Genomic DNA, 25354 nt, shown 5'->3' on the forward strand with positions numbered 1-25354 from the left:
AAATTTTAAGGTTGTTCTCAATTAAGATAATAAAGGAAGCATGCAGAGAAGATGGGGGTGAGGGGTAGGAAGCACAATTTACTGCATACTTATTACGCATCAGGTGGCATTAGGCTTAAACTTTGCTAGTGTTAGCTCAAATTCAGAACAATAATGTGCCTAGTGCCCCCTCATCATTCCATTAGTTCCATATCCATATTTTTGACTAATCAGTCAGTCAGATTTGTAGATCATGAAGACTATTTATTTATTTATCACCAATAGCTCAGTAGCCCAGTTAATTGTTTTGTCAATAACATCATTCTGTTCCGTCTGGTCCGCTGCATGTTCATTGGTGATTTAGCTTTGTAAGGAGAATTTTAAGACTCTCAACACTCTGAAAATAGAATCCAAATAAAACTTGAGGAAAGGATGAGACTAATGCCATAGGGAGAAAGCAGATGACAGAGTTATTGAGGAATATACGTAATAATTTGCATGAGGGAATTGAAGAGATCGTGTTATAGAAATATTGCTTCAGAATTCTTGCTACACTGAGATTTGAGCACCACTGCTACATTTTGTTACAACTGCCTCACTTATAAATTAAACTAATTTCCTTGATGTAAAAAGCCAGATTCCGATTGTTGAGAAATAGGTCAGGAAATAAAATGTGTTACTTTTTTCCCCCATAACAAAACAACAGAAAAATATGCCACCATATTTTATGTGTATCTGTGTGTGTTTAAAAAAAAAAAAAAATGTTGGCTTTAACAACAAATAGCCGAGAAGATGAAATTCACTTCTACAGTTGGGAACCTTATACTAAAATAAACTAACCACTCAGTACTGGTTCTCAATTTACGTATCATTGAACAATCTGTAGAGAGAGAAAAGAGTAGGCTCTGCCTGGAACAATGGTGCTCTCGGGAAATGCTCTTTGATCGTGCTCTGCAGCAGCGAAGATGCCAGCTGTACAGAAGACAGCGTATTTGCATATGAAAAGAGCAAATTGGTTCAAATCACTGTTGTCTATCAGAAGACTCCCATTCTCCAGCCCGTCCCCTGCTCCCCCAGCTTCTCTCATTTCAATCCTCAGAAAATTCTATTTTGTCCTGTTTTCATGAATATTACCTAAATGGCTGACACTCCATTCTCAAGCAATTGAATTAAAAACAAGTCTGTGCTCGTGTCTCTCCCGGTGTTGACCTCCCACGCTATATGATGTAAACCCCAAACTGGCCTGGCATCATCGCCTAATAGTTTGTTCAGACTTGGCTCTCTGTGCGCATGCTCCAAATCCACGTTCCACTTCGGAAACGCGTGCTTGCAGCTTTCTGCTGCTCTTTTCAGCAGGAACATATGTGCTGCTTAAGAAAGGATGAAAATGTTATTCCAAGAATGGAAGCTGTTCTCAACCCTTCATTCTTCTAGATTTCTTATGAAAGCAGTAACCTAACTTCTCACACAATTTCAATTACCACTTGAATAAAGGGTCTTCCAAGATCTGTCTCCTGTGTTGCCTTCCCACCTACCCCCTCTTGTTTTCAATATCCTTCAGTCACAGGCATTTCCTCTCAGGTATATTATTGATAACTAACACTAAATGTATCCAAAACTAAGCTAAGTAGTTATCTGTGTATTTAAGCTCTGAAATACAAATAAAGTAAATTAAAAGTAAAAAAAAAAAAAAAAAAAAAGAATGGAAGCTGGTCCCTCTGAATACTACAAGAAATGTTGTGAGTCAGTGAATGGAAACCTGTAGTGTTAGAACTAGGCTTGCAGAAGAGGAAGAAACACAGGCAACAACCTTAAATCTTATACCCGACCAGGGACCAAGATGACAATATTTTTCCAGAACTGCCAGTTTGACATAGGAGCCAATAGGGTTCCCGTTTAGGACAAGCATAGAGCCCAACGGTGGATCCAGCCGGGCACGTGGTTAGTGGGGAGGGGATGCTTCCTTGATTTACCTCTGAACCACAAGATGAGGCTAGCGTGGCTGGTGGAGACACTTAGTTACAGGAGTGGTGGCAGGAAAGTCAGAGCCTGAGTCGCCAAGTGTGGATGGCTAAGAGAAGTGTGCTCAAAGCTGACGAACTCTGAGGACACAAAATGATGTCCAGAAGGTATTTGGGAGCCTGAGGCAGAAAAAAGGAAATTGGGACCTTAGAACGTTACCTTCAGGGGTTGACAGTCCCCTGAGGGAATCTGAGGTCCATTTGCTTGGGCAGGAAGTAGGAAGTCCTCTGGAAGGCAGTTGTTTAACCTGGATGATTTCACACACAAAACACTGACTCATGGTCTGGGTTTCCCCAAATCCTGCATGACGCAATTTTTAGACACGCTTTCCTGAACCAAAATGTTTCAGAAAAATTGTACTGTATATATTGCACCCAAGGACTAAGTTTTAGAAGGTGGTATTTAAATTAAGGTAATTTTTAAAATTTCAGTAATTTTTTTTCCCATAAATGTATTGGACTTGGTAGCTATATGTGGAATTAATAGGTGTAAATTCCCACCCCTCTAGTGTCAAATATTTTACAAGTAGATTTAAAGTATTAAATCAAAGCCATACATGGATAGATTAGGAAACAAGTGGGGGAAGGGAAGCATGAGAGGAATAGGTGGCTCTGGAGGGATGACTAGCCTCTCATTTCATTGTCTCTATCTAGAGCATCCTTTGTGGAGGGGCAAGTTATCACTCCCTATTTTTCCTGAGTCCCTTGAGTCAATCATACATGTGATTTTTTTGTAGACCAAAGAAAATCTCAATATCCATGTTGAATATGGAGCTTTAAGGGTGTCAATTCTCCCATCATAAGACAGTTGACTCACAGGAAATAAAACAAGGTTGGTATAGATAAGCTAAAGCTAGAAATGACTAGTGAACCAGGAGACATGACACAAGAGGAGAAAGACAGAGTCTGTGGGTGAGAAATCAAATGTGGACTAGCTTGAGGGCAGAAAGGGTCTAATTATTCAGAGCAAAATCCACAAGTTCAACACCATGTGGAAACAGCGCAGCTTGAGAGTGGGAGAGCGTGATTCTAAGAGAAACCAAGTTTGAAGGAAACAAACAGCACACTTCTCAGAATATTGGGGATCTCCAAGGAGAGCCTCAAGCTCAGCACAGCACCTGTGAGCTGAATGTAGAATCTTCAGAGCCCTAGCTACACAGGAAGTTTCAGAACAAAGCAGCAGTTGTTTACACTACCCAAACTAAACTAGAGAAGAACCACCTTCGCAGCAATTCCAAGACATGTGGGAGACTAGGTAAGATAAGATATGAGACATCTTCTGTTTGAAGGTATCCCTGGCAGTTCTTTCTTGCTCTGTGTAGTAAACAGTCAAAGGCTCAGGGTCGTAGATTCCAGTCCTGACCAGGTAACTTTGGATTTGTTATGGAATCTCGGTATCCTCCTCAGGAAATGAGGATGAAAATTACAGTTATTCTCACTGCGTGCTTGTGAATATATGTGGGGAAAAAAGATGCGTGAATTTCCTAATGATGTATTAATAATGTACTTCTCCCTTTCATGTATATTAGCTCAAACACTCTGTGAAATAAGAATTATTATCTACAACTTACAGACAAGGAATCAGATTTTCAGAGAGGGTAAGGGATTAACCCAGAACAGTCGTTTTAAAATATCATTAAGCAATCATTTATACACCTAGCACCATTCTTAGTGCTTTAAGTACACTACCTTATTTAAGCTGCAAAACAACCCAGTCAACATGTAATTGTTCAGAATCACACAGGTAGCCAGTAGCAGGATAAGGATTCAAATGCTCTCATAAAGGCAGCCCAGCCCATGCTCTCAAACACTGCCCTTGTACTGCCTTCTCTCAGGGTTACACGTGGTAGGCTGAAATCCAGGCTCAGATCTCTGGACCTCAGTCCATTTCTCCGATTTTAGTTGTGTTATGCTTCTTGCTATTTGTGTATATATGTTCTTAACAGCACCTCTACAGGAAGATAGCTTGCTTCCTGATGCTATCATAGTACAGGACTCTTGAAGTTACTTTGTGAAGAATTTGGGGCATAAAGTTCTACACAGATAAGCGATTGTCAGCGATCTAGTCTAGTTACAGAACCCACTTGTTCAGCTTGGCCCATGACTGATTCTTCCTGTCAGTTCTCTCTAGATGAACCCCAAGGGCAGTCAGGCTCTGCCCTTCCTGATATAATTTGCTAACAACAAAGCATCAACAGTTAAATAATTGTCTTCACTGAGAATACTAAAATGAATTGCTTTTTACAAACAATTGTGTTAGCGACAATTACAAAACATTTCAAGGGCATTTCTAAACCTATAAATTTATTTTATGAAGAAATGTGAGTCAAAAAGCAATGGCAGGGCTTCCCTGGTGGCGCAGTGGTTGAGAGTCTGCCTGCCAATGCAGGGGACACGGGTTCATGCCCTGGTCCGGGAAGATCCCACATGCCGCGGAGCGGCTGGGTCCGTGAGCCACAACTACTGAGCCTGCGCGTCTGGAGCCTGTGCTCCGCAACAAGAGAGGCCGCGATAGTGAGAGGCCCGCGCACCGCGATGAAGAGTGGCCCCCGCTTGCCACAACTAGAGGAAGCCCTCGCACAGAAATGAAGACCCACCACCGCCATAAATAAATAAATAAACCTTAAAAAAAAAAAAAAAAAAAAAAAAAAGCAATGGCATTCATGCCTGCGTTCAGTTCGTGGATATTTACTGAATGTCTAAATGTGCCCAGCATGATTCTAGGTGACAGTTTCATAGCAGTGAATAGGAAAGCAAGTTCTCTATTTTGTGGAGCTTACAGTCTAGCAAGACGTAAAGTTAAAAAATAATAATAATTTAGTGAGCGTTTTAAACAGGGTGATTAAATTGAGAGTGTTGGGAGGAGCAAGAATCAGGAAAAGCTTCTCTGATGAGGTGACATCTGAGTTGTGATCTAAAACTTACCAAGGGGCCAGCTGAGGGGCGGGGAGCGGGGGAGAACAAATGCCAAGACCCAAATGTTTGGCTTGTTTGAGAAGCAAAAAGAAGACGAATGAGGTTGAGACTAAGACTGCAGAGTGAGCTGGAAGACCAGCACAGGTAAGGTGAGAAGGGCCTGCCGCCCAAGATCCCTGTAGAGTGTGGTAAGATATTTCAATTTCATTCTTTTTTTCAAATTTTATTGGAGTCTAGTTGATTGACAATGTTGTGTTAGTTTCAGGTGTACAGCACAGTGATTCAGTTATACATACATATATATACATTCTTTTTCAGATTCTTTTCCCATATAGGTTATTATAGACTGTTGAGTAGAGTGCCCTGTGCTAGACAGTAGGTTCTTGTTTATTTTATATATAGTAGTGTGTGCATGTTAATCCCAAGCTCCTAATTTATCCCTCCCCCTACATCCCACTTTGGTAACCATAAGTGTGTTTTCGAAATCTGTGAATCTGTTTCTGTTTTGTAAATCAGTTCATTTATATCATTTTTAAAAAATTATATTCCACACATGTGTGATATCATATGATATTTGTCTACCTCTGTCGATTTTATTCTAAGTGAAATGGAAGCCATGGAAGGATTTTAACTAGGGAAGTAAAGAAATCCCAATTATATATATATATTTTTTTATATTTTTATATTATTTATTCTGGCTCTCCCATCAGGAAGGGAGTGTGAAGGGGTAAGAGCAGATGCAAGCAGACCTAGGAAGACTCCCTTAACCGGCTCAGGTGAGAGCTGACAGCGGCTGAGAATTGAACGATATCGGTGGCAACGGATAGAGGTGATCAAGTTCAGAATACACTTTGCACATAGAAAGTATAGGACTTGAAGATGGATTTGAAATGAGGTTAGGGAAAAAGAAGTATCAAGAAAGAGTTAAGAGGTCGAGGATTTGTATAACAGAATGGATGGTGATGTATTTTAAGGAGATGGATATCATTGGGGAAATAAAATGTTTGGGAGGGACAGGAAATGGGAATCAAGAAATCAGGTTTTAACTACCCTGAGTTTAAAACCCCTCCTAGGAAGTCAAGTGTCTTGAGCAAATGACACTGTGGAGTTCAGAGGAGAGCAAGGATCAACATTCCAGCTGAAGGGAGCGCTCCAAGGACCTGATCCTAAGATCTGATGGTTTACCTCTCAGACACAGGATTAAAGATACAATGAGAAATATAAAAATGAGGGAGAATTCCACTTAAAAGCCTTGGTCTTAAAGGTGTGTTCCCTTCTCATGCATCTTCCTTGATTTACTTTTAAGTCCGGGATATTTCTTCCCCTTTAATAACAAAATAACCTTTGGGGTCTGAAATAGCCAAAAGTGCATTTTTCTTCTTTCATTCTTGGATGTCGCACAATCCACAGTGTCGAAGAGAATGGGCTCTAGAGTGAGCCTGTGAGATTCAAATCTCAACTCTTCAGCCTCTCCATAATTCAGTTTCCAAAATGTAGATAATAACGGTGCCTAATCAGAGTTATTGTGAGGATTAGATGAGATAAAATTGGTAAGGTACTTATTTAAGAGCCTGGAACATAATAAATATACAATAAATGTTTGCTATCCTTAAAAAAAAAAAAAAAAAAAAAGACCTCCTAGACAAGCAGGTGGAGATATTTACTAGCCAGTTGAAAAAGGGAGGAGGGAGATTATCATACTAAGTGGTAAGTCAGACAGAAAAAGACAAGTATCATATGATATTGCTTATATGGGGAATCTAAAAAAATGATACAAACAAACTTATTTACAAAACAAAAACAGACTCACAGACATAGAAAACAAACGTATGGTTACCAAAGCAGAAAGGGGTGGGGAAGGATAAATTAGGAGTTTGGGATTAACAGATATGTACCACTATATATAAAATAGATAACCAACAAGGATCTAATGTATAGCACAGAGAACTATACTCAATATCTTGTAATAACCTATAATGCAAAAGAATCTGAAAAAAGAATATATGTATATTTTCCAGATTCTTTTCCATATATATATATATATATATATAAACTGAATCACTTTGCTGTACACCTGAACCTAACACAAAATTGTAAATCAATTACACTTCAAGAAAAAAAAAACAAGAAAAGTGAAGGCAAGAGTTACAAATTTTGGAGACAAAGACCCGTAAATATTCTTTAAAGCCATAGACTTTGAAACTGCTTAGAGCAAGAGGGTGTTTAAGTTTCGTGAGTATTAGGATAAAACTGATATTCTGAATTTGAACAAGTTTTGACCTGGGAATACCTCTTGTGTTCAGACTGACTTCTGCCACCTTACCCCTGTAGATGACAGCCAAGAGCCATGTCCTTGTCATGGTCAAGTAGAGGGAATGGAGGAGTAAGGGGCAGAGAACTTGAAAAGTTTTGGGCTTTGCTATACCAGAAACATGAGCGCGGGCAAGTCACTCAACCCATCTGACAGTCAGTTTCTGCTGTTGTAAAATGGGGAGAGCACCACCATTGGCAACTGTGAAAGGTCAAAGCTCAAGTAAGAAGCATTTGGGAAAAGACTGCTCTGTACAGTGGACGTGGGAAGGGACTTTTCTTTAATCCCACGTTCCACTCTACTAGGTTTCTTCCCCCTGGCTTGGCTCCCAGGTAGCCTTAGATACATTTGCATGCCATCTGCTTGACAAGAAGCCCCACTGACAAATCTCAGCCGCACAGACAACAGCATCAGGGGACCTCGCTCCCTCATAACCTCGGTGGCTTCCTAATGAACAAAGCTGCTAGGCAGTCCTGATTCCTCAATTACCCACAAGCAGCAACAGATGCTGCAAAGGTAGACCTGTTCCAGTGACCAGCACTCTCAGTGATTTGACCAGCACTCTCAGTGATTAGACAATGGAGGAAAGAAAGTAATTAGGTAAATCACACACAAAGAGAAATAAACTGGATGGGGCATGTTGATCGTGGATGAAAGACAGATAAACAAGGTAGATGTGAACATTTAAGAAAAAAACCCTCTAATTTAACAAGTAATTAGCTAAACCCATGTGGAATAATCAATTTAGGCCTCCCTTAACTAAATGTTCCTGTGGTATATTATTCAGAAAGAAATGGGAACAGAAGAATAGATATAATTTATTGCAACAAAATTCAGTTAAATGGTACACTCCTAGCAAATAGGAAGTGAGGCAAAAAGAGACGTTTGTTCTCTTATATACTTTTCACTTATTAACTGATGTCATGTATCTCAACCTCCTGAAGAATGCCAAGCTAGAATTTAGACCAGTTGCAATAAGAACAGCTACGTTCCAGAGGGAGCACACATTAAATCTTGAGTCGCCAGAAAACACTACCCACACGACAGACCTGTTAAGAAGCTCTAGGGCTTCCCTGGTGGCGCAGTGGTTGAGAATCTGCCTGCTAATGCAGGGGACACGGGTTCGAGCCCTGGTCTGGGAAGATCCCACATGCCACGGAGCAACTAGGCCCGTGAGCCACAACTACTGAGCCTGCGCGTCTGGAGCCTGTGCCCCGCAACGGGAGGGGCCGCGATAGAGAAAGGCCCGCGCACCGCGATGAAGAGCGGTCCCCGCACCGCGATGAAGAGTGGCCCCCGCTTGCCGCAACTGGAGAAAGCCCTCGCACGAACCGAAGACCCAACACAGCCAAAAATAAATAAATATATAAATAAATAAATAAGAAAATCCTTTAAAAAAAAAAAAAAAAAAAAAAGAAGCTCTAATTAGTTCACTTTCTCTTCCTTCAATTAAATCTCTATCTCAGCAGTACAAAAACGTGATGCAGGTCTTAGATAACCTTTTATTGTCTACCCCCCTCCAATCCTGTGCTTTTAATAATCAGCCACAAGGAACATGGCCTTTGGAGTTAAAAATCTATATTTCTCCACTCCCAGCTTTATGCCCTTGGGCAAGTGACTGCACCTGTGAAACAGGAATAGTGAGAAGCACCTAGCTGGTCTGTTCTAAGATCAGAGATAAAATGTGAAAAGACACATTGGGAAGATTCTTGTGTCTGCAAACTCTGCATAGGTAGGCAATTGTCAGGGGCATAGCACAGCTACAGATTTTGCTGTGTCCCACTCAGCATGGTCTGAGCCTTCTCTGAGTTTCATCTAGTTTAGCCCCAAAGCCAGTAGGACTCAATACCTGGCACTTAGGAGTTCAATAAGTGATAGCAATTATCATGCACAAAAATTCAGTGCCAAGACCCCTTTCCAAAAAAGGACTCACTGAGTATGACAAAGTGATTTACCCAAGGTTAAATCCAAAATAGCAAAGGCTAACCAATCGTTAGGTATATGTCAGATACCAGTTTAAAGGCTTTCTGGATATTAATTCGTTTAATCCTAACAAGAACCATATAAGGTAGATACTGATCCCCTTCCTGTTTTACAGAGAAGAAAATAGGGAGTCAGAGACATTGTGTCATTTTTCCAAGGCTGCCTGTGGAGGTAGTAACAAAGACATTGTTAAAATTCTAGAGTAGTCTTCACACTCCCATCTCTTAGCTATATTGCCTCCTCACTCAGATTGTAGACTGAAATTTGAGCCTGAAATGCAAAACTACTGTCTATTATTTTGGTTGTGGTGATAAACTGTTGTTCTGAAAAACATCTCTTCAAAAGTAGTGCTAGTTACCCGATGTTGTCAAAATTGAGATAGCTCCGAGAAAGATGCGTCTGGCAGATTCTTGTGTCTGCAAGCTCTGCATAGGTAGGCAATTGTCAGGGACACAGCATGGCCACAGAGTCTGCTGTGTCTAGCTTAGCATGGCCTGAGACTTCCCTGAGCTTCATCTGTTGATAGCTTAGCGCCAAAGCCAGTAAGCCTCAATTCTTCCTGATCCCCAACTACAATTTGCAAGCACTAGAATAATGTTGAAAGACTTGTGTTTATTTAGAATTTTAAAACAAGTTTCCCATGTATGTGCAACAATTGTAAAATACTGCAAGAAGATTTCTAGAGCCTTAATTTATTTTTAGAGTGGGATTATAAGTAATAAAGAGGAAAATGTAAATAAGCATTAAACTCATCACCTTAGGAAATGAGCTGTAGGATTTTCTTTCATGTAGTTTGCTACTCCCTTTGCCTGAATTGTCTCTTGTGTTCCTTCTAAACCAGCTGAAATCCTGCTCATCCTAGCAAACCTGGTCCAAATGCCACTTCCTCTGAGATGTTTTTTCTGATGCCACAGTTATATTTAATCACTGCTTGCTCAGTACTTCCATAGTTCTTGGCTTATGTCTTTATTTTGCCCTTATCACAATCTACCTGGCCTGATAGTTTGTCTCTACCATGTCCTGGAAATTCTTGAAAAACAGGAATCAAGAAGGAGGGAGGACAGCCTGATGGTTAAAAGCAGGAGTTCAGATCAGACAAAACTCAGCTTGGATTCTGACTCTGTCGCTCAGCTTCCATAAGATCTTTGGAAAGTTGATCATTGGGAATCTTAGATTTTTCCTCTTTCCATTGAAGATAATATGGGCGAGTTTGTTCTGTACTCAGATTCCTGGGTTCAAATCTTAGGTTCATAACTTTACTTGTTTATGTCTAAGTACCCTTTCCTATAAGACAAAGATGATAATAGAGAATTTATCTCATAATGAAATTCTGAGAATTAAAGTAATTAGTTTACGTAAATTATTTAGAACAACGTCTGGTGAACAAACAAGCACTTAGTAAATGTTAGCTATTTTAATATTATCCTGTAGAATTGTGGTAAGGAAAACATGGCATCCTGTTTGTAAAGAGATAAGCACATAGTAGATGCTCAAAAAATGGTAGCTATTACTGTGATTTCCCTGTACTTTACACTGTAAGAATAAAGAAAATGGCAATCAACGTATAATGAGCAAAAAAATAGAGCAAGCACATTCTTAGCAGTTGTTTCTCTTGTTGCTTGAAAATCATCTTGCAGCTTATATGAAGAAGTATTTCATATAGTATTTTTATCAATAGATTAAATACAAAAATATACCTCTGTGCTCAGTATTCCCTTTAGTTTGCCTATAATACCACATAGAGGGTAAAAATACTAAAGAAGATATAATAAAATCTTCCATTCTCCCATTGGAGCTTTAAAATAGTCAGAGCTTTATGGTCACTTATGAACACAGATCAGAGGGAGAGTAGAAGTGTGAACACAGGAGAAAATTGGCAAGTTGAGCCTCCTCAGATTTTTTTTTTCTTTTCCAGAAAAATATAAAACAATGGCTGATTTATAGCAGTTCATAAAGTATGAATGGATGTGACATGCAGGTTAATGAAGGCCTTAGCAAGCTATAAAAGCAGTGTCTATACAGAGATGAGACAGGTTTTGTGCAGCTTGTCAGTTTGGGCGTATTTTATACACATTTTCAAATTCTGAACACAGAAAACTGATCACATGATTTACATGACTTTTTTTCCCCTAGCTGGGTTATTAGAAATATTGTGGCTGTATATATAAAATCTAAAATCAGTACACAAAATCACCTATATGCTCCAACAGAACAAAGAACAAAGCATTTAGAATCAGCATTCTTCTTGTCCTTATTGAAAGTCACTCTGATATTTGAAGTAACCTACCCAAGGACATCTTGCCATTACACCATAACGTAATGTTGTGATAGAACTGAATTTTAATCACTGAATTCTAGCCTGGTACACATCATTTACCTGGTACAGGTATATAGTGGGTTGCATGCCCACAGACTTTTTAAAGTCTCTATTTCCATAGAGAAAACAGAGTTTCTACAAGGGTGTACTTCAATTTGTTTATTTAGTCACATTATGTATGGCAGAACTGACATGGCTTACAGAGTGAATGTGAAGTAATTTCCTATGAAGCACTTGGAATCACTGATTTTTCAGTATATATCATGACTCCAAAGGACCAGGAACTAGATGAATCAAGAATCCTATTTAAGAGCACAGTTTTTATTTTCTCTTCTGGGAAGACAAGATGGCTGGCTTGTTATAAGTAACTTGGTGTAATAAATATAAGTATTTATTGCACGCCTTTTTGTGTCTGTGTTTTCTGAATTTGGAGTATTTATCTTGTTCCAAGCACCAAGCGTCTGCTTCTGCTGCTCTCCTGGCCTAAAATGTGATTCCTCCTTTCCTCTACCTCTTCTAATGCTGCTTTCTTTCCTCCTTCAGAAACTCGCTTTAGTTAGTCTTCCTTGGAAAGCCTTTCCTGACCACTCCTTCTCATACTAGTTTGATCCTTTACACCATCTCTCATATTCTTAGAGCCCCTGAAAAATAGCTTAGCGTTTAAGGATCTTTTTAATCACTTCAGGAGTCTTAGCTTGATCTCTCTACTTATACTATGAGTTAACTGAAAGCAAAGAGCAAAATTTGACTCCTTCAAATATGCCCCCTTTCTTGTTCAGCTTTTTTAGGTATTTATTAAAACAAACAAACACTTGATCGTGACATTTATATGGGCACGTTGCAGAGATTTTAAAAGATATAACAAAATATCTTTATGCTTTCCTTTGGAAAGCATAACAAAGGAAATAAAAACTGTACCAAGTTGTGAGAACCATGATTAAAGACACTCATGCCTAGTTTTCCAATCTTGTTATTTTGTACACAAACACCGTTAACACAGTTAAATAAGGGTTATGTTGTACAAGCAGTTTGTTATCCTGCTTTGACAAGTCTTATATTCCCCTGTTTGATGAAATATCCTTTTGAAAGACGATTTTTTAATGACTGAATAGTTTTCTATCTTAAAGAATCTATGTTTCACTATAAAAATTAAACAACACGTGCTGATTGACTCTGAGTTGGGGATGAAATACAGTGGCTTAAACTTCCCCTTTATCTATCCTGACTTTGAAGCATTAGGAAAAAAAGTCAAGAAATGAGATGGGAAAACAGAAATCAAGAGAGAAAACTATCTGAAAATGTATGACAATAACTATCTGAAAATGTATGACCACTCTACAGAGATAACTGCGATATATTTCTGCATTGCCTATTATTGATTGTTATCTGATATAATTTTCACTATAGTACTAAGAAAATTATAGCAGTTAATATAGATTTACTGATTTTAGAGAAAATTGAAAGAAAAAGTAAGGATCTGTTAAATAATTTGAACCTCAGATTAGTCTTATTTTACGTACTAATAAAACCTATAGGGGAGGAATTGATCCATTTTCAATTCCAGGGGAAAAAGTCTCAGGAAAAATTCATTCCATAAATTTATGTACTGATTCTTAAAAGATAAATCAGCTTCACAGAAGGCAAAGGATCTAACAGTCAGTTGGCTTTGAATCCCATCTCTCTCTATCCTTTACTCACTAGAGTCTTGGCATCACCCAAGCACCAGGGCTGATCCTATTGTCCAGAGGTGAGGTACAGGTGAGGGTGAGGGAGACTAGAAGAGGCCATGGGAGTAGGGCTCTCACTGGCTCAGCCCATCTTCTATCCTACTACTGTCCTAATCTGACCTTGGCATTCCAGTAGCCCAGCAAATGGTCCTTCACTATTTGCCATTTCCTCTTTTACTAAGAGCCCAGATCAGCTCATAGCTTGGTTTCACGCCTGATCAAACTAGCAACCTGATTGACTATCCTTGAACCCAAGTATTTCCATTCTTAAAACCCTATTACCTACTGCACAAGTATCTACTATAGCCTGCCCCCTCCTGCTGGGAAAGTCAACTGGGTTTTTTTTTTAAAACCTTTTTTTAAATTGAAGTATAGTAAATTTACAATGTTGTGTTAGTTTCAGATGTACAGCAAAGTGATTCAGTTCTTTATATCTATAACAATATCCATTCTTTTTCTGATTCTTTTCCATTATGGGTTATTATAAGATATTGAATATAGTTCCCCATGCTATACAGTAGGTCCTTATTGTTTATCTATTTTATTTATATTAGTGTATATATGTTAATCCCAAATTCTGAATTTATCTCCCCCGCTTTGGTAACCGTTAGTTTTTTGATGTCTGTGAGTCTATTTCTGTTTTGTAAATAAGTTCATTTGTATCATTTTTTAAGATTCCACATGTAAGTGATACATGATATTTGTCTTTGTCTGACTTACTTCGCTTAATATGAATCTCTAGGTCCATCCAAGTTGCTGCAAATGGCATTATTTTATTCTTTTTTATGGCTGAGTATATACCATTGTATACATATATACCACATCTTCTTTATCCATTCATCTGTCAATGGACATTTAGGTTGCTTCCATGTCTTGGCTATTGTAAGTAGTGCTGCAATGAATATTGGGGTACATGTGTCTTTTTGAATTAGAGTTTTCTCCAGATATATGCCCAGGAGTGGGATTGCAGGATCATATGGCAACTATACTTTTAGTTTTTAAAGGAAACTCCATACTGTTCTCCATAGTGATTGCACCAATTTACATTCCCAGCAACAGTACAGGATGGTTCCCTTTTCTCCACACCCTCGCCAGCATTTATTATTTGTAGACTTTTTGATGATGGCCATTCTGACTGGTGTGAGGTGATACCTCATGGTAGTTTCGATTTGCATTTGTCTAATAATTAGCAATATTGAGCATCTTTTCATGTGCCTGTTGGCCATCTGTATGTCTCCTTTGAAGAAATGTCTACTTAGGTCTTCTGCCCATTTTTTGATTGGGTTGTTTGTTTTTTGGTCTTTTTTTTGATATTAAGTTGAATGAGCTATTTGTATATTTTGGAAATAAATCCCTTGTCAGTCGCATCATTTGCAAATATTTTCTCCCATTCTGTACGTTGTCTTCTTGTTCACCTGGATCTTACATTTAGTATGGATACTTTCCAAATCAGCATCTGAAACATGCATAAGTCCCTTTGGACACAAAGAGGCCTTCCTTGACCCTCTATATTCAAAATAGGCCCTCTGAAATATAAACGTTTTTGGATATTTGATTATATTAAGGAATTTTTATCACTATTTTTAGGACTAATAAAGGTATTGTGGTCATGTTTTGAAAAAACAATGAACAAAAACAAAAACAAAAATAGTCCTTCTGTTCCCCAAGTCAACTACCTCTCCCCCAGGCACGTTCTAGATAGTCGTCCTGTTTCTGTCTACATAGAACTTAACATTACCTGAAATTACTTTATTTATAAGTTTTCTATGCTCCTAATACACTTTAGATGAGTGAATTACTTGCACTTGTTAAGGATTTCACTCCAGCCTCCACATCCCCACATTCCTATCATAATTGACACTGAGGCTGTTGACACGTATAAAATGTGTGTTTTGATGTACCCTGTGTCTGGCTTCCAGTAGGTATCAGTCATCAACGTGTAAGTTATTTAAAGAATGTGACTTCACAGTGTCAAATAAAAAGCACAAGAACCACATGTACACACACATGCCATTCCTCCTGTGCATTAACATGCATTAGTGACTATTGCCTTGGATTTGTGGTATGTGTGGTGTCCATATAAAAATATGAAAACATATTCTTCTAAGTATTCTATTGACTCTGGAGATAGTAAAAGGAGGCATGAAAATAAACATCATAAGCATAATCAGGGGGATAAACTTAAGAAATAGTTCATAGGAATTTCTTTTCTTTCATATCTTTGTCAAATGACTCACCTCTATACATTTTCCACAGTGGTTTCAAGAAACAAATGTTACCAGATTGTAAGAAATGATCCCTCTTCTTAAATGCCAGCTTTGTTGAAATGAAAACAATTTTATTAGACTATAAACAAAATCTGTGTTCTTTTGGGTTTTTAATTATTTTTCTCTTTGTGAAAATAAAAAGGGTATCAATGTACTCAAGTGAAACAATGAAAGACATGTGGAAGCAGAGTTGTAGGTGTAAGGGTGAATTATAGAATTTAAACGCAGTCACCCACTAGAAATACAGTTGACAATGGGCATGAGATACTCATTTTATCAGTACATGCATATATTGTACTATTTTTAGCTGATTAGCTTACTCAATTGACTAAACATCTCCTAACTCATTTACTTAGATAAAGATGTAGCAGAGGAAATTCAGCAAGATATAATGATTTTATAGTGGCATATAGACAAGGCAGAGACAAATCCTTGATGGAATATAACTCATACAAAGCAATAGGACACCTACAAAATTAGTGTGGCTGTTTTCCCAATTTAAAAAGCAAGGCCATTGAAACTCTTAATTTGTTTGAATACTTTGGTACAGAAATGATAATCAAATATAAAAAAAAATTAGTTGGATGGAGAAACAACAAGGTCCTACTGTATAGCACAGAGAACTATATTCAATATCCTGAGATAAACCATAATGGAAAAGAATATATAAAATATGTATATACATGTATGACTGAATCACTTTGCCGTACAGCAGCAGAAATTAACACAACATAAATCAACTATACTTCAATTAAAAAAATTCCCCCCCCCAAAAGAATTTAGTTGGAAAATTAGGTGGAAAAAAGTCTCTTACCTTGTTTGTTCCATTTTTTCCTAGATTTTTTTTTTTTTGTATTAAGATGCTTTGCTTTCTTTCTGATTAAATAAACATGCACATTCTTAAACGATGACAAAAATATTTAAGAAACTATTATTCTCTCATTTTTAATTATGAAGTGAAGTCAGCTATATAATAGATGAAATCTTGAATAATTTGTGAGAGAAAAAAAAACTCACGGGAAAAAAAGAGACAAAAATATACTGTAAAGCCTACATGGGTTTAGCTGTAATCTCCTTGAAAGAGTAGTTTTTTCAAAAAATTCTTCAAGAGATGGTACAGTTAAGGATCTTAAAGTGCTAAGAAACATAAACAGTTTGGGAAATACATCTTCCAGAATCAAGAACACAATTCCCTGAAGATTCTAAATAACTTTCTTTTGTTTACTCATCAGGCATTTCCTGCCATATGATAAAATTACCTGTTGTTAAGAATTCTACTGTATTTTTTGAATAGATATGAAAAAAGAAAATTAAGGTTTGTTTTTTTTAATGGGAGGAATATTATTATGAATAAATTCTCAGAGCTGCTCATCTCTGAGATTATGATTCAAAGCCAGAAATGTAAGTGACGACAGCATTGTTCCCAAACTTGACTGCGCTTTCAAAAGAGTTAGTATAGTTAGGTCTTTGAACAAGATAAATAACTTTAATTGAAATAGAAGACGGTGGGAGGGGGGAAGCTGGGACGAAGTGAGAGAGTGGCATGGACATATATACACTACCAAATGTAAAATAGATAGCTAGTCGGAAGCAGCCACATAGCACAAGGAGATCAGCTCGGTGCTTTGTGACCAGCTAGAGGGGTGGGATAGGGAGGGTGGGAGGGAGACGCAAGAGGGAGGGGATATGGGAATATATGTATACGTATAGCTGACTCACTTTGTTATAAAGCAGAAACTAACACACCATTGTAAAGCAATTATACTCCAATAAAGATGTTTAAAAAAAAAGAAATAATATACATAAGTATTAAAAAAAAAAGAAAAAAAAATATATTAGTTGTTGGGTGAGAGTTATGGGGTCTTCAAGGATCCCCAAAGGGCAATTTAACTGGGAAAAAAAAAAAAAAGAAACAGAGGACAGGTATTTGGCCCAGGCATTCTGTCTCCATGTTTGACTAACAGCCTCCACTCCAGTTGCTTCTGCCTAGTTCAGATTTCCCCTGTTCTCAGGATGCAAGTAAGAAAGCTTTCTCTGTGTTTTGAAATACACCAAATTAGTCTAACAAATCTTCATTTTTCAGAAGTCCTGCTAAAGAGGTAAAAAATGAATTTCTTCTCTTAAAAATAAAAGATGAGTAAATGAAGGCTCAAGTAGCAAGAGTCAAGTAGTCAGTGAGTCAAGAGGTGCCTAGGCCTTCTTTGCTACTTAGCTCCCTTTCTGAAAAATGAATTCTTTCTATATTTGACAACATCTGAGAACTCTCTAGAAAAATAATCAAATAAAGTATAGCTTTATCAGTGGTTGTCAGGGATTACAGGAGAGAGGGGGATGAATAGTTAGAAGTCAGAGAACTTTTAGGACAGTGAAGATAATAAGTGTGATATTATAATGATGAATACATGTCTATACATTGTCCAAATCCATAGAATGTATCACACCAAGAATGAATCCTAATGTAAACTATAGACTTAGGGTAATAATAATCTGTCACTGTAAGTTCATCAACTGTAACAACTGTACCACTCTGGCAGGGGATGTACTTTCTGTTCACATTTGATGTGAGCTTAAAACTGCTCTAAAAATAAAATCTATTAGAAAGAGAAAGAAAACAAAACCAAAAAATTATGATTATTTCTTTTCAATAAGTTATGCCTCAAAATGTAATATTTTGAGCAAAGGATGTAAACTTGAAACTTATTTCATTATATAATGAAAAAGTATATTCCTAAAATAATAGGGACTTCAAACAACTAAAAACTACTGCAGATAGTGGATGTATATATTTCAATTTTCCCATAATTTTATAAAATATGTATATCAATATTTAAAGATTTGGATACTAAAATGTATCTGGTGTCTCTATATGAAATTGAATACATGCATTTACAATTCTGTAAAACTTCATACAAATAAAATGTAAAGATATTGGGGACCTTGCAAAATATTTGAGAACAGTGAGAGAGGGGGGAAAAAAACCCTCTCTGAATAGTTCATAGGAACCATATTTTTACCCCCTTTAAATACCATTTTGCAGCTAATTCCCTAATAGCACTTTGTAGTCATACCTGATTCAAACACAAAGCAGCTCCCACTCACTAGCTAAGTAGTGGACCAGCCTCAGGGTACACATTTTTTTTAAAACCACTGATGTTTAAGCAAAAAAAAATTGTATTGAAGTATAGTTGGTTTACAATATTGTAGGGGTGCACATTTTTAATTTATTTTATTTATTTATTTATGGCTGTGTTGGGTCTTCGTTTCTGTGCGAGGGCTTTCTCTAGTTGTGGCAAGTGGGGGCCACTCCTCATCGCGGGGCGCGGGCCTCTCACCACCGCAGCCTCTCTTGTTGCGGAGCACAGGCTCCAGACGCGCAGGCTCAGTAGTTGTGGCTCACGGGCCTAGTTGCTCCGCGGCATGTGGGATCTTCCCAGACCAGGGCTCGAACCCATGTCCCCTGCATTGGCAGGCAGACTCTCAACCACTGCGCCACCAGGGAAGCCCCACATTTTTAATAATTCACCCTTGACAAAGTTAGAAATTTCTACATGCGCCAGATCTTTTTTTTTTTTTTTTTTTTTTTTTTAAAAGAGTAGCTTTTTTTTTTTTTTTTTAATTTTATAGCTACTTTATTTATTTATTTATTTATTTTTGGCTGTGTTGGGTCTTCGGTTCGTGCGAGGGCTTTCTCTAGTTGCGGCAAGTGGGGGCCACTCTTCATCGCGGTGTGGGGACCGCTCTTCATCACGGTGCGCGGGCCTTTCACTATTGCGGCCCCTCCCGTTGCGGGGCACAGGCTCCAGACGCACAGGCTCAGTAGTTGTGGCTCACGGGCCCAGCTGCTCCGTGGCATGTGGGATCTTCCCAGACCAGGGCTCGAACCCGTGTCCCCTGCATTAGCAGGCAGATTCTCAACCACTGCGCCACCAGGGAAGCCCATTGCGCCAGATCTTTAGAGTTGCTTAAGCAAGTTAAAGCTTTGAATTAAAATTAAACTCTCAAAGTCAAGGATCTGTCCACAACATCAAGACGGAAGAGTAAGGGGATTGGGACTTCCCTGGTGGCACAGTGGTTAAGAATCTGCCTGCCAATGCAGGGGACACTGGCTCGAGCCCTGGTCCAGAAAGATCCCACACGCTGCGGAGCAACTAAGCCCATGCGCCACAACTACTGAGCCTGTGTTCTAGAGCCTGCGAGCCACAACTACTGGAGCCCACACACTGCAACTACTGAAGCCTGTGTGCCTAGATCCCGTGCTCTGCAACAAGAGAAGCCACTGCAATGAGAAGCCCACACACTGCAACGAAGAGTAGCCCCCGCTTGCCGCAACTAGAGAAAGCCCGTGCCCAGCAACAAAGACGCAACGCAGCCAAAAATTAATTAATTAATTAATTATTTTAAAAAAAGAGTAAGGGGATATTTTTGAGTGAGTGAGACCGAAAGGGGGCATGAACCTTGTAAATGGCATAAAGGAGGATAAAGGAAAACTCTACATGAGCCCAGTCTCCAGCCCAAAGAGTAGATAATTAGACACATGCATTTTGAGAAATGTTGACTAGCAACAAAATCGGGTCACTGTATTAGAATGAGTGCTGGGCACCAGATTTGCGGAGAGCAGACCTGATTGAGAGGCACAAACCCATCACCACTGAGCCCTCAATCCTTGGGTCATGAGCTGACCTGCTCCACAGCTCGGATTCTTTACTAATAAATTGGGGAAAGTAACACTTACCTTATAGAATGAAATTTTTTCACAGAACGATATTCATGAAAGTTTATAAAATATATAATGATATAAGTAACATATCTAAAGTTGTAAATTATATGTACAAATGGCTTATTACATTTATAGCTATAAATAAATAAGATGGAATTTCTTACCAAGGATGAATTCCAGCTGAGGTTCATCTGGAGTCGTCTGAATACCTATGAATAATAGGAACAAATTCAGATTGAAGATGTTTAACTCATTATGAAAATTATGTCAGCATATATTACTTTCAGCCTGCCCAGTATGTATAAATGCATTAGTTGGCAGAACAAATAAACTCAGTTAATTGTCCTGACATATATATATAAGGAGTCGGTTCTCAGGGCAGGACATAATATTTGTAGCAGAACTACATATGACTACAGATTTGATTGATCTATTTAGCACCATGGCCATAAAAAACTCAGAAACATTGCTTTTGTAAGCCGCATGACAAATATAAAACATATTTTCAACTGTTTCTGTTTCTTTTGGATACATGTAGACAGAGATGGGATCTTCACAAAGGATGACCTCACCAAAGTCCTCTCTAACATAGATCTCTCTTTCACACCACTCCAACCTGGTGTTAATAGTAAATTATTGCCTCAACTCTGGAGATTAACCAAGATGGCGGAGTAGAAGGACGTGCTCTCACTCCCTCTTGCGAGAGCACCAGAATCACAACTGGCTGCTGGACAATCATTGACAGGAAGACCCTGGACTTCACCAAGGAGGACACCCCACGTCCAAGGACAGAGGAGAAGCCACAGTGAGACGGTAGGAGGGGCGCAATCAGAGTAAAATCAAATCCCATAACTGCTGGGTGGGTGACTCACAGACTGGCGAACACTTATACCACAGAAGTCCACCCACTGGAGTGAAGGTTCTGAGCCCCACGTCAGGCTTCCCAACCTGGGGGTCCGGCAAAGGGAGGAGGAATTCCTAGAGAATCAGACTTTGAAGTCTAGTGGGAATTGATTGCAGGACTGTGACAGGACTGGGGGAAACAGAGACCCCACTCTTGGAGGGCACACACAAAGTAATGTGTGCATCGGGACCCAGGGGAAGGAGCAGTGACCCTGGGGGAGACTGAACCAGACGTACCTGCTGGTGTTGGGGGGTCTCCTGCAGAGGCGAGTGGTGGCTCTGTTTCACCGTGGGGATAAGGACACTGGCAGCAGAGGTCCTGGGAAGTTCTCCTTGGCGTGAGCCCTCCCAGAGTCTGCCATTAACCCCACCAAAGAGCACGGGTAGGCTCCAGTGTTGGGTTGCCTCAGGCAAAACAACCAACAGGGAGGGAACCCAGCCCCACCCATCAACAGTCAAGTGGATTAAGGTTTTACTGGGCTCTGATCGCCACAGCAACAGGGAGGGAACCCAGCCCCACCCATCAACAGTCAAGTGGATTAAGGTTTTACTGAGCTCTGACCGCCACAGCAACAGTCATCTCTACCCACCACCAGAGCCTCCCATCAAGCCTCTTAGATAGCCTCAACCACCAGAGGGCAGACAACAGAAGCAAGAAAAACTACAATCCTGCAGCCTGTGGACCAAAAACCACAGTTACAGAAAGACAGAGAAGATGAAAAGGCAGAGGGCTATGTACCAGATGAAGGAACAAGAAAAAACCCCAGAAAAACAACTAAATGAAGTGGAGATAGGCAACCTTCCAGAAAAAGAATTCAGAATAATGATAGTGAAGATGATCCAGGACCTCGGAATAAGAATGGAGGCAAAGATTGAGAAGATGCAAGAAATGATTAACAAAGACCTAGAAGAATTAAAGAACAAACAAACAGAGATGACCAATACAATAACTGAAATGAAAACTACACTAGAAGGAATCAATAGCAGAATAACTGAGGCAGAAGAACGGATAAGTGACCTGGAAGACAGAATGGTGGAATTCACTGCTGCGGAACAGACTAAAGAAAAAAGAATAAAAAGAAATGAAGACAGCCTAAGAGACCTCTGGGACAACATTAAACGCAACAACATTCGCATTATAGGGGTCCCAGAAGGAGAAGAGAGAGAGAAAGGACCAGAGAAAATATTTGAAGAGATTATAATCGAAAACTTCCCTAACATGGGAAAGGAAATAGCCACCCAAGTCCAGGAAGCGCAGAGAGTCCCATACAGAATAAACCCAAGGAGAAACACGCCGAGACACATAGTAATCAAAGTGGCAAAAATTAAAGACAAAGAAAAATTATTGAAAGCAGCAAGGGAAAAACGACAAATAACATACAAGGGAACCCCCATAAGGTTAACAGCTGATTTCTCAGCAGAAACTCTGCAAGCCAGAAGGGAGTGGCATGAAATACTTAAAGTGATGAAAGGGAAGAACCTACAACCAAGATTACTCTACCCAGCAAGGATCTCATTTAGATTTGATGGAGAAATCAAAAGCTTTACAGACAAGCAAAAGCTAAGAGAATTCAGCACCACCAAACCAGCTCTACAACAAATGCTAAAGGAACTTCTCTAAGTGGGAAACACAAGAGAAGAAAAGGACCTACAAAAACAAACCCAAAACAATTAAGAAAATGGTCATAGGAACATACATATCGATAATTACCTTAAACGTGAATGGATTAAATGCCCCAACCAAAAGACATAGACTGGCTGAATGGATACAAAAACAAGACCCATATATATGCTGTCTACAAGAGACCCACTTCAGACCTAGGGACACATACAGACTGAAAGTGAGGGGATGGAAAAAGATATTCCACACAAATGGAAATCAAAAGAAAGCTGGAGTAGCTATACTCATATCAGATAAAATAGACTTTAAAATAAAGAATGTTACAAGAGACAAGGAAGGACACTACATAATGATCCAGGGATCAATCCAAGAAGAAGATATAACAATTATAAATATATATGCACCCAACATAGGAGCACCTCAATACATAAGGCAACTGCTAACAGCTATAAAAGAGGAAATCGACAGTAACACAATAATAGTGGGGGACTTTAACACCTCACTTACACCATTGGACAGATCATCCAAAATGAAAATAAATAAGGAAACAGAAGCTTTAAATGACACAATAGACCAGATAGATTTAATTGATATATATAGGACATTCCATCCAAAAACGGCAGATTACACGTTCTTCTCAAGTGCACACGGAACATTCTCCAGGATAGATCACATCTTGGGTCACAAATCAAGCCTCAGTAAATTTAAGAAAATTGAAATCATATCAAGCATCTTTTCTGACCACAACGCTATGAGATTAGAAATGAATTACAGGGAAAAAAACGTAAAAAAGACAAACACATGGAGGCTAAACAATACGTTACTAAATAACCAAGAGATCACTGAAGAAATCAAACAGGAAATAAAAAAATACCTAGAGACAAATGACAATGAAAACACGACGACCCAAAACCTATGGGATGCAGCAAAAGCGGTTCTAAGAGGGAAGTTTATAGCTATACAAGCCTACCTAAAGAAACAAGAAAAATCTCAAGTAAACAGTCTAACCTTACACCTAAAGAAACTAGAGAAAGAAGAACAAACAAAACCCAAAGTTAGCAGAAGGAAAGAAATCATAAAGATCAGAGCAGAAATAAATGAAGTAGAAACAAAGAAAACAATAGCAAAGATCAATAAAACTAAAAGTTGGTTCTTTGAGAAGATAAACAAAATTGATAAGCCATTAGCCAGACTCATCAAGAAAAAGAGGGAGAGGACTCAAATCAATAAAATCAGAAATGAAAAAGGAGAAGTTACAACAGACACCGCAGAAATACAAAACATCCTAAGAGACTACTACAAGCAACTTTATGCCAATAAAATGGACAACCTGGAAGAAATGGACAAATTCTTTGAAAGGTATAACCTTCCAAGACTGAATCAGGAAGAAACAGAAAATATCAACAGACCTATCACAAGTAATGAAATTGAAACTGTGATTAAAAATCTTCCAACAAACAAAAGTCCAGGACCAGATGGCTTCACAGGTGAATTCTATCAAACATTTAGAGAAGAGCTAACACCCATCCTTCTCAAACTCTTCCAAAAAATTGCAGAGGAAGGAACTCTCCCAAACTCATTCTATGAGGCCACCATCACCCTGATACCAAAACCAGACAAAGACACTACAAAAAAAGAAAATTACAGACCAATATCACTGATGAATATAGATGCAAAAATCCTCAACAAAATACTAGCAAACAGAATCCAACAACACATTAAAAGGATCATACACCACGATCAAGTGGGATTTATCCCAGGGATGCAAGGATTCTTCAATATACGCAAATCAATCAATGTGATACACCATATTAACAAATTGAAGAATAAAAACCATATGATCATCTCAATAGATGCAGAAAAAGCTTTTGACAAAATTCAACACCCATTTCTGATAAAAACTCTCCAGAAAGTGGGCATAGAGGGAACCTACCTCAACATAATAAAGGCCATATATGACAAACCCACAGCAAACATCATTCTCAATGGTGAAAAACTGAAAGCATTTCCTCTAAGATCAGGAACGAGACAAGGATGTCCACTCTCACCACTATTATTCAACATAGTTCTGGAAGTCCTAGCCACGGCAATCAGAGAAGAAAAAGAAATAAAAGGAATACAAATTGGAAAAGAAGAAGTAAAACTGTCACTGTTTGCGGATGACATGATACTATACATAGAGAATCGTAAAACTGCCACCAGAAAACTGCTAGAGCTAATTAATGAATATGGTAAAGTTGCAGGTTACAAAATTAATGCACAGAAATCTCTTGCATTCCTATACACTAATGATGAAAAATCTGAAAGAGAAATTATGGAAACACTCCCATTTACCATTGCAACAAAAAGAATAAAATACCTAGGAATAAACCTACCTAGGGAGGCAAAAGACCTGTATGCAGAAAACTATAAGACACTGATGAAAGAAATTAAAGATGATACCAACAGATGGAGAGATATACCATGTTCTTGGATTGGAAGAATCAACATTGTGAAAATGAGTATACTACCCAAAGCAATTTACAGATTCAATGCAATCCCTATCAAATTACCAATGGCATTTTTTACGGAGCTAGAACAAATCATCTTAAA

At 38.6% G+C, this 25354-nt stretch overlaps 1 protein-coding gene across 10 annotated transcripts in view; it reads right to left on the reverse strand.

The window, feature by feature from the left end:
- INPP4B (inositol polyphosphate-4-phosphatase type II B) overlaps window positions 1-25354 on the reverse strand; it is a 779792-nt gene that overhangs the window by 336433 nt on the left and 418005 nt on the right. For all 10 annotated transcript variants that reach the window (XM_057546957.1, XM_028168300.2, XM_057546956.1 and 7 more), the window contains one exon: window positions 20403-20447. In XM_057546957.1, the coding sequence (XP_057402940.1) occupies window positions 20403-20447 (45 nt within the window). The remainder of the gene's footprint in view (window positions 1-20402; window positions 20448-25354) is intronic.

The sequence above is a fragment of the Balaenoptera acutorostrata genome, chromosome 5 (genome assembly GCF_949987535.1).
Source record: "Balaenoptera acutorostrata chromosome 5, mBalAcu1.1, whole genome shotgun sequence".
NCBI classification, from domain to species: domain Eukaryota; kingdom Metazoa; phylum Chordata; class Mammalia; order Artiodactyla; family Balaenopteridae; genus Balaenoptera; species Balaenoptera acutorostrata.